General features: G+C 29.7%; 3 protein-coding genes across 10 annotated transcripts in view; 2 read left to right on the top strand and 1 right to left on the bottom strand.

Annotated features, from left to right (window-relative positions):
* LOC108692770 (malate dehydrogenase-like) overlaps positions 1-1,627 on the top strand; it is a 3,817-nt gene extending 2,190 nt beyond the window's left edge. Inside the window, exon 3 of the mRNA XM_018201195.1 lies at positions 1,212-1,627. Coding sequence (XP_018056684.1) covers positions 1,212-1,580 — 369 coding nt within the window. The 3' untranslated portion in view covers positions 1,581-1,627. The remainder of the gene's footprint in view (positions 1-1,211) is intronic.
* A 74-nt stretch (positions 1,628-1,701) lies between these two features.
* Positions 1,702-5,815, top strand: LOC108692816 (alkaline ceramidase). Of its 5 annotated transcripts, XM_018201314.1 has the most exons (5): positions 1,702-1,722; positions 2,317-3,045; positions 4,672-4,828; positions 4,985-5,222; positions 5,375-5,815. In XM_018201314.1, the coding sequence occupies exons 2-5, from the start codon at positions 2,926-2,928 to the stop codon at positions 5,694-5,696; spliced, it is 837 nt and encodes a 278-aa protein (XP_018056803.1). In that variant the 5' UTR covers positions 1,702-1,722; positions 2,317-2,925; the 3' UTR covers positions 5,697-5,815. The 5 variants fall into 5 exon arrangements, with proteins under 5 accessions (XP_018056803.1, XP_018056802.1, XP_018056805.1 ...); XM_018201313.1 differs by lacking the exon at positions 1,702-1,722 and having other exon boundaries at positions 2,267-3,045; XM_018201316.1 differs by lacking the exon at positions 1,702-1,722 and having other exon boundaries at positions 2,270-2,923.
* A 967-nt stretch (positions 5,816-6,782) lies between these two features.
* LOC108692817 (6-pyruvoyl tetrahydrobiopterin synthase) overlaps positions 6,783-9,743 on the bottom strand; it is a 7,712-nt gene continuing 4,751 nt past the window's right edge. For all 4 annotated transcript variants that reach the window (XM_018201320.1, XM_018201318.1, XM_018201319.1 and 1 more), the window contains exons 2-4: positions 8,760-8,937; positions 7,653-7,732; positions 6,783-7,286 (exon numbers count right to left, since the gene is read on the bottom strand). In XM_018201320.1, the coding sequence (XP_018056809.1) occupies positions 6,982-7,286; positions 7,653-7,732; positions 8,760-8,842 (468 nt within the window). In that variant the 5' untranslated portion in view covers positions 8,843-8,937 and the 3' untranslated portion in view covers positions 6,783-6,981. The remainder of the gene's footprint in view (positions 7,287-7,652; positions 7,733-8,759; positions 8,938-9,743) is intronic.

Here is a 9,743-nt window from a genome sequence, read left to right on the forward strand (position 1 = left end):
ACAATTTTTTGAAACAATGAAATAGAAACTTGATATCATAAGAATAATATGAAATTTATCTGAATATGACTTCCGGTATTCGTTTTTAAGAAATCATTAAGCAAAGTAAGTAACTAAGCATAGTAAGTATACTTACTGTGTTATTTACTTTATAAAATCGCTATTTTTTCAACTGACGACGAAGATGGGAGGCATTTTGTATTGTATAAAAAAACTTGTATAAATACATTAACACTTATGGAATATCTTATACTATATAAAAGTGAAATAAATTTACATAATGATGAGCACTAATGTGCTCATTAGATTGAGCATAACTCAGAGAATACAATCAGAGAACGTCTTTAACGAACTTTGAAAGAAACAAGAAATACAATAGCAATACATAGCAATAGAAATACATAGTAAGAAATATAATTGTCGATAAAATGGTTGCAAAGGAGTTAAAAGCAAAATGTAAAAAATAAGAAAAACAGGAAACAAAGAGCACATTACAGAATAAGTTTTAGGAAATTTTAATTTCTAATCTCTCTAATATATAGTTCTTTTAAAGAATTTGAACACACTGTTATTATAAGTCATTTTTAAGCAATCGTAATATGTTTTTAAAAAATGTTAAAAAATTTATTTAATATCTGTAAGTTTATTAAAAGTTATTTAATTCAATTTTTTATTCAACATTTCATAAATATTATACTATAATAATATTTAATTCTTTTAAAGGGACTAAAAAATTGATCTCCCTAAGTCTTAAGTAAAGAGAATAAATATATGTATTAAAACAGGGGACAGTAATTTCGTCTACAATTGTTTCTCCGTTTTATTTGACAAGTAGAAAATAACTATTGCATTGATCTAAATAAAATAGTTACATATTCATCTACAGAAAAAAAAATTAAAATTTTACTTTAAAATTCTCTAAAAATTAAAAACAAATTCCTATATACTAAGAATCAAGATCTTTATAATACATATATTAAACGGGCAAAGATCAAATACACACATCTCTTGTCATCACATATCTTTTGTAAATATCTGGATTCTCAATGTCATTTCTTCATATCTTCGTTAATTAATATAATTAACGATATTTATACAACATATTTATACAATTGCACGATATCGCTTAAATCTTACTTGTTAATTAAGTTATATATGTAATTTACGTCTCTGTAAGTAATAATTAATTCTATTATATAACTATATATCAGACACAACGCAAGACCCTGCTGCAATCATTTCGGGCCAGTGATAAGGAGACAAGGATAGCGTTCGATGAAGGTCCATCGTTACCATCCGGAACGGCCGCTACCAAGTTAATAATCAATCTCGCTGCCGGTCTATCCGGGTTCAACCATATCATCATCTGCGCCTACGTACGATCGGACGTATTACCGATCTGCCGATTTTTCACTAGCGAGCTAGAGCTAGGCCCGGAAGGTGTCAAGCGAAATTTTGGCTTACCGAAAATCTCGGCCGCGGAGATACTCTTGATCGAACAAGCGATACCTCTCATTAACGAGCACGTCGACATGGCGGTTAACGCAGTTCGGAGGGAAAGGATGTGCAAGACGCGATGACGGACTCGGGACTATATTTCAGAAAATCTGGCAGATTTATTTGCAGTATCCAGCTATGTATACAATCCTTGGATGCGTTCAAGAATTACGTCTAGATAATCTCTAGATATGCACTTTTGAAATCTTGTGCGAGTATCGCGAGGTGTTTCTATTTTTATTGCGACAGCTGTACTCAATTTCATGTCATATAAGTTGTAACTTTATTGTAAATAATAGAGCTTATATTATCAAGCTTATATTATCAATAAAAATAATTAGTTGATACAACAATCGCGATATTGAGAAATCAAGAGCAAAGATTTTTTTGGGCCTTGCGTTGTTGTGAGGAAAAGTTTAAAAGTGAATTTTTTTAATGAAGGTTTAAAAAAGATTTAAAGAGGTGCTTGCGGATGATTTTAAATCCAAGACATCGATCTATCGATCTAATCTAATCGATACCAACTAAAAATATATAACATTAATGCTACAATTTTGCATTCAATAATGTAAATGTTATGTAACACTCTTTTGGTTCTATATTATTCTTTAAATTTTTTGGAATGGAATCTAATGAGTGAAAATTGAGTGAATTTGGAACAAAGAGTTAGTTTACAGAGTGAAATTCACCCTAAAAATTTTAGAGAATACATTTATATTGTTTAGTGCAAAATAACAATATTGATGTTATGTTACTTTTAGTTGGTGTCGGTTAAGGGAATCCAGATACAATAATTCTTTTTCTTTTCCTTTTTTTTAGAGCTTCTCTTCTCTCGACGCGGCGACATCATTTCTATGATATTTGATGATATCCCTGATCCGTGATTGCAATCATCTCTGCAAATTTGGTGCGTTCCGAAACTTATTTCGCAGGGAAAAATTTTATTTGCAGTATCCAGCTATGTATACAATCCTTGGGTGTGTTCAAGAATTACGTCTAGATAATCTCTAGATATGCACTTTTAATATATGTACTTTTAGTATTATATATGTGACATAAACTATAGTCTATATCTAGAATTATATCTGTGCGTAATTCCTGAACACACTCCTTCGATAGCGTTTGCGCGTACAGTTCACTGCGCATATAAATTGCAATCTGCAATTGCAATGTGATCTTTTGTTTTGATAATAAGATGATTCATGTTGATAATAAATATGATTCAAGGTGCTTTTTCGGCTGATCCGTGAAAGTTTTTACTATAATTCATATTAATATAAAAAGAAAACTTATAAAGGCAGAAAAAGGCGATTCAGCGAAATACTCAGCTGAATACATTCTTTCTGGCCGTTAATCGCAGCAATTGCAGTTTACGATCGCAGTTCAAGTCCAAGTTGGTCCAAGTTAGTCGTAATCAGTAATAATGGTATGTTGTGCGCGAGAGTACATTTATCTATCCTTCTCCACGGTGTGAAAACGGCGCAGTATTTAGCTGGCGAGCGGAGAGTGAGGATCAGTTCATTCAACGAATCAGTTCTGGCACTTCTGGTTAGTCCGTACTGTCCGCAGTCGTACTTCGCAGTTAGTTACGTGTAGCCGTTTTACTGTCATCAATTGTCACGTCACATGTTGTTAGCCATTCGTAAATAATCGTGAATGTTTCTGCGAGATGTACCGTTAAACTAAGAACAAAATTTGCATTTCTATTCTTTTTATGCAAACGGAATCGCATGCCATTTATTGGCACGCGTGAATTGTACAGAAGTATTTATTGTTGAGAGATCAGGCCGACTAGGCTTCTATGATTCAGTGAAGGATCAAATATAATAGATATTTCTCGGATCTACTAAACAGCTTGAATTATCCGAAGAGATTTGCTGAATAGCAATCATGTGGAAACCCTTCGAACATGGTAGTTCGCCCGTAGATTGGTGTGAGCGCAACTACAACATTTCTCCTAGCATCGCCGAGTTTATGAACACGGTTCGTATTGCGCGTTTTGTTTACGCTGTTTATGCGCGTGTATGGACCTTTCTTTGTTCGAACAATTTGAAAACGGTTCTGCCTGGACGAGAAAGTCCAAGTATACTTTTTGAATAATGAGAATCGCAATTCGATGGAATTTTAATTATGTGATTGACTCGAAAATAAGGAGGAAATGATAATAAGTTTCCAGGTGTTTTGCATGAGGGAAACAATTTGACAGATAATTTTTTTGCACAAGACAAATTCTACATTTGTAAAATGTCAAATAATTCATAGGTAAAAGTGTCATAAATTAGACGCTTGTGATAAGGAAGTCCATACTACTTTATAAGCAAGATAAAAGATACACAGCTTTTATGGCTATTTTTTATAAATTCTAAATAGGAATTAATTTGGCTATTTTTTATAAATTCTAAATAGGAATTAATTTTTTCTACACAAAATACAATTACGAGAATTGAGATCCGATTGAATTATAATTAAGAATTATGGAATTACTTTTTCCTCAAGAAAAAGATATAAGTGGACAATAAAATCTTAATCCAATATTTTCTTCTAAATTAGTCATAAAATACTTAATATTCAGAGTTACATTGATTCAAGTATATAAATGATTTCCAGTTTTTTGTCGAGACAATTTTTTGCTCGAGGTAGGTTCTAAGTACAATTTCTACAATTTCATAGGTCAAAGTTATTTAGATCCGAGACAAAAACTTGTTATGCAAATGAAATTATATTATTAACAGAACAAAGGATATATACTAGAAAGATAATAATAATATAATACGTTTATATCTACACAAAGACAAGGAAGAATATAATTAATTTATATATCTTAATTCATTATTTCTTATCTCCAATAACTCTGATATATAATGAATCTTTATGAATCTTATCTTCTCTTATATATCTCTGATGAGTCTTTATCTTCAGCTAAAAATTTTATCGCTCTAATATAAACGGAAGTTGTTTGTTGTTGAAAACAGTTTTATCTGGAACTAAATTTCATATTTTAGAACAATAGAACATGATATTATATTTCTGCTATAGTTTATACAAACATACAAGACCATTTTTCACACAAAACCGTTAAATCATGATAAATTACATTGGAAAAATAAATATGATATAAATATAGAAAGGAAGTATATCTTTCATTGTTTAACTTATCTATTTTTATTTTTTTAGTTGAGCAATGTGGTCTTCGTGTTGCTTCCACCTGTCCTCATGCACCTATTTAGAGACTATGCACGCTTTGTGAATCCAGGAATTCATGTATTCTGGTTTTTACTGATGATAGTTGGACTTTCTAGCGCGTATTTTCATGCTACTTTGTCCTTGATAGGTGAGAATTCCAAGTATCAATATTTACTATTTAACAACAACTCACAACAAAAAAGGAATGCTATTTAAAAGTATTTGTCGAGATGTATGTATTTGCTTAATTTATAAAATTGATATTTATGTTGCCTTTAGCTAATCTTGTGCATATATGCGATAGGTCAACTATTAGATGAATTGTCTATTTTGTGGGTGTATATGGCAGGCTTCTGTATGTTCTTTCCCAGAAGATATTTCCCCAATGTCGTACATAATGACAGAAAGCTCTTCTCTATATGCGCAACGTTGCCCACTCTAATCGCCACCGGTTTGGCCTTGATACATCCGGCTGTAAATGCTTTCGCATTGATGAGTCTGGGTGTACCGGCGATTGGATTCTTGATCATGGAACTGAAGAGGTAATTTCTTCGTACAAACATTCAATATAGAACATTACATGGATTTGAAAAGAGAAACTCCAATAATGATTAATATGATGGAAACATAAGAATATATTCGATGTAAAAATCGCACAGAATAACATTGTAACGGTGTCTTAAAAAATTTGAAGGACTACCTCGGTAAGAGTGTACAGACTAGGATTGCGATGCGGCATCATGTGGATACTAGCGGTGGTCTGTTGGCTAAACGATCGTCTGTTCTGCGATACCTGGCTGAACCTAAACTTCCCATATCTCCATGCATTGTGGCATTTGTTTATCTTCATTGCGAGTTACACGGCGGCGGTGCTCTTTGCGTATTTCGCCGTACAAGATGAGAAGCCACAGCAGTCTCCAGTGCTCAAGTATTGGCCCAGGGATAACTTTGAACTCGGTATACCGTACGTGACTATTCGAAGTTACATCAAGTCGAGTTATAATATGAATATATAATTCTTATAATAATTTCGAGAACACTAATACTGCAATGCATATATTATTTATTACGCGATAGTATACTTGATACAACTATAGCAATATTTAGTGTTTAAATGCGCAGATGTTTACGTGATGTCCCGTTTATATAAACATTAATTTTATCATACAGATCTGTTTTAAAGAATTTATTATAAAATGTCTTTAAGACGAATTAAATTTTATATTGTAAGAAAAAATATAAAAATGTGATATAAAGAAATCTCTACATAACTAGTACAGTGAAAACTTATGATTTAGTGATAATTTCAGAAGTCACTATAAATGAGTATATGTAATACTTGATTCGAGATATTGATTTATTGTTATTATATATGTTTTTTGAATTATTGTTTTAAAGATTATACATTTTATTTATTTAACATTTAAAATAACTGAAAATATCAAATACTAGACTAATAAGCGAATTATGTCCCATAGTAGCCTAATATCTCTACCTGAAAATTAACTTTCCTCCTAGTTATATTAGTTATTAAAGTGTTTCCTAAAAATCTGGACCTTATAAAAAAATATATACAGCTTTATAACGAACATTTTCATTACGTTGTTATAAACGATGTAGTAAGTTCTGTACATAATTAAAAGTAACGTATATGAAAATGATTAATTCCTCATGCGAAGAGAATATAAAATCGCAGATATTTATGATTACATATATGCATACATTAGCGAATTAGAAATTATTTATAGAATGATTATATTGTGATATGTACTCTTGTTAACTTTTTTACAAAGGGACTATTTTATAAATGCTATAACAAATCATCATTAAGAATATACACACATGCGTGTGTATTTTATATTTTCAAGTACCGGAAATATGTAAAGATGTAACATAGATACATATTAATTAATAGTGTCCTATTAGTTAAATTCTAATTAGAATAGAATCTCAAAATTCTAACAACCATCTTAGAGAGACTACATATGTGTGTGTGCATTAAAGAAAACATATTACGGTGAAGCATTTAATTTTTTGCGATATTGTAGAGTGTAATTATCTGCTACAACTAGTCTGTTTTATTTAAAGAAATTACGATGAAATTGGAATGTTGAATTTTAATTATCCATATATAATACATAATTTACATATATTATTTTCGATTGTTTTAATATAATTCAATATTATAATATAATTCAATATTATACAAATTATGTGATTGTATTATACAAACGTGTAATAAAAAGATCATATATATCAGAGATGAATAAGATTGTACAATTATAATGTAATAATTAATAATTAAGAAGTAGAAGGTACATTTTCATCGTATTCCCCCCTAAAATACATAACATTCTTGTCAGTTTCGTGGACCTTTACTTCATATAACAATTCGGGATTGGACATGTGCTTTTTTAACTCATTGAAAATATATATAGCGACATTCTCGGTTGTTGAAACCGTTGTATGGAAATAGTCTATTTGTTGGTCTATATTTTTGTGATCCATCTCATCCATCAATACCTTTTGCATGCAGTTCTTTAAATCTTCCAAATTCATAATCATTCCAGTTAAAGGATTCACAGGTCCACGGACGGTTACTTCCACTAAAAATTAATTTTATCCCGATTTCATGCGTAAGATTTCATGCATTAAAAAATTTAATATTAAAAGTTAAATATGTAAATTTAAAAGTTGAAAGAATTCAAAAACAATAATGTCCAACTTCTTAGCAAGAACGTTATCTTTTTTTTACACAGTTTTTAAAATTTATATATTAAACGATTCTAATTAAATTAGACCTTCTAAATTTCAAGCTTCCGCTAGGAAAAGAAAAAAAATTAATTCGACGAAAAAATATGGTATATGATATTTTTTCAGATATATTATTTAAGACTGATCTTGTTGTCTTTGTCTAGTATGTGATGTAAACAACGAAGTTAATAATAGAATAAACTGATAATACACATTACCATTGTAATTGTGACCATGACCGCAAACATTGTTGCACTTTCCATATATCATTTCATTCTCGAGCTCGCTTAGGAATGGGCTAAAATTAAAAATTCTTTAAATTCGGTACGGTGTTCTAAACAAAATCTTTCTTTGATCAATTCAATGAATTGATTTTTTTCTCTAAAAAAAGAGCTTAATATGTAATTATACATACAATGAGAGCAAAAAGTATTCGTACAAGGAAATTTTTTTATAAAAAAAGAAAGAAATAGAAAATAAACATTAAATATCAATTTTGTACGATGAATACATTCTGTTCTTACATTGACAAACAAATTTTGCATGTATTCTTAATTTTAAAAGCTAAATTTCTCAATTGTACGAATACTTTTTGAATACAAATACAATACAATTTTTAATTTTCGCTAATTTTTCAGATGATATTTTCTATAATTAATACACATCTTTTTGGTATATATAATTTTAAAACATACAGTCTATTTTATTTATAAATAAATTGTTATTTACACAGCAAAAAATGATCGTCAATTAAACGTTGAATCAACATCAAATTGTTAAAATCATCATATCGATGTTAATTCAACATCAATTTAATGATTCATTTCTTACTCGATAATATTTACTTTTTAAAAATAAAGTTTTTTTAAAAAACATTTCTCTGTACGAATACATTTTGCACTATACATATAATTTTTTTCGTACGTAAAAATAAGTTTTTTTTAGCTTTTAAAATAGACATGAAGATCGAGAACGAAATTTCTTTCATTTAAATACAAAACTATTGTAGAACGTAAATGTATCAAAGTTCGAAGATCGATTAGTCTAATTATCTTTTAAATAATTGAAAAACGATTAATTCTTTGCAAAAATGATTTTCTGGAATTTAATGAGAAGTTTTTTGTTAATGATTTCAAGTTATTTAATTTTAAGATTATTTTGATTTAATATATAATTCGCATAATATTCCGGGAAATCATATGCTCGATGAATGAACAAGAAACGTTCTCTCTCCCTGAGAATGATTCCTCGATCAATAGATCGTGAAATTTATAAGTGTTCGTTACATCAAAGATCTGTTCTATTCACTAACTCAATTCACGCACCTGTGTAAACGATGGCAGCAAGATATTTGTGCCTTCCGAGTCAAATAAGCGATCGGCTTTCTTTCATGATTTGGAATCTCCATTCTCCAATTAACGGGAACACGCAGATACAAAGCTCAAGGATATGTTGTAAACAATGAAAAAAATATTCCTTCCTGCGCGACGACGATCACAACAGCTGGAAATCGACATAATTATTAGAATAATCAGAAATTCTGTGAATAATTATCCAACAAAGAACACAGTATACAATGATGAATCAGAAATCTATTTTACATAGCTGAGGCTGTGGAAAAAAAATTCTACAAAGTACCTGTTGTAAATTATGTCGACAGAGTACCAGTAAAAATATAATAAAACTGCCAACGGAATACGATAACAGATTTACTGTGAAAGCTGAAAATCTCTGCTATTTTCTAACTATTTTTAAATATCAAATAATGTTAAATTGAAAAACCATATATATATATATATACACACATCACATCTTTTAAAGATAATGTAAAGACAAGAAATGAGTATTTTAAAATAACAAGTGAATATAAAATAAGACTGTAGCGTAATATATTATAGTTAGTGATAGGTAATTTATTATCTATTTATAAGTTAAAGAAACGAATTGAAATGAAATAGAAAATAAAAAGGCTAGGAGGTAGATGGAAGACAGATGATGCAGTTAAAGATTATAAGGGAAGATAGGGCAATATAATAAATAAGAGCAAAGAAATACTAGGTAGAGATAAAAGGAAAGAAATGAGTTATGGATATTAATGATAGATTGTGATAGGGCTATGATATAGAGATTATGTATAGATAAAAGATAATGTATTGTAATGGTTTGTAATTGATAAGATAAAGGCGGGAGAGGAGTTTAAATGTGAATGAGTTAAGTACTTCTGTAAACCAAGTCCCCTTCTTGACTTGTATATGTTGAAGTGTAAATAAATTCTATTCTATATATCACATCTTTTATATAAATATATA

The sequence above is a fragment of the Atta colombica genome, unplaced genomic scaffold, assembly GCF_001594045.1.
Source record: "Atta colombica isolate Treedump-2 unplaced genomic scaffold, Acol1.0 scaffold82, whole genome shotgun sequence".
NCBI classification, from domain to species: domain Eukaryota; kingdom Metazoa; phylum Arthropoda; class Insecta; order Hymenoptera; family Formicidae; genus Atta; species Atta colombica.

Excerpts from the sequence above, each read along its gene's own strand:
- LOC108692816 (XM_018201314.1), top strand. The coding sequence starts at position 2,926 with ATGTTGTGCGCGAGAGTACATTTATCTATCCTTCTCCACGGTGTGAAA. Across the intron at positions 3,046-4,671 it reads AATCAGTTCTGGCACTTCTG|TTGAGCAATGTGGTCTTCGT; the intron begins GTTAGTCCGTAC and ends TTATTTTTTTAG. Across the intron at positions 4,829-4,984 it reads TGCTACTTTGTCCTTGATAG|GTCAACTATTAGATGAATTG; the intron begins GTGAGAATTCCA and ends TATATGCGATAG.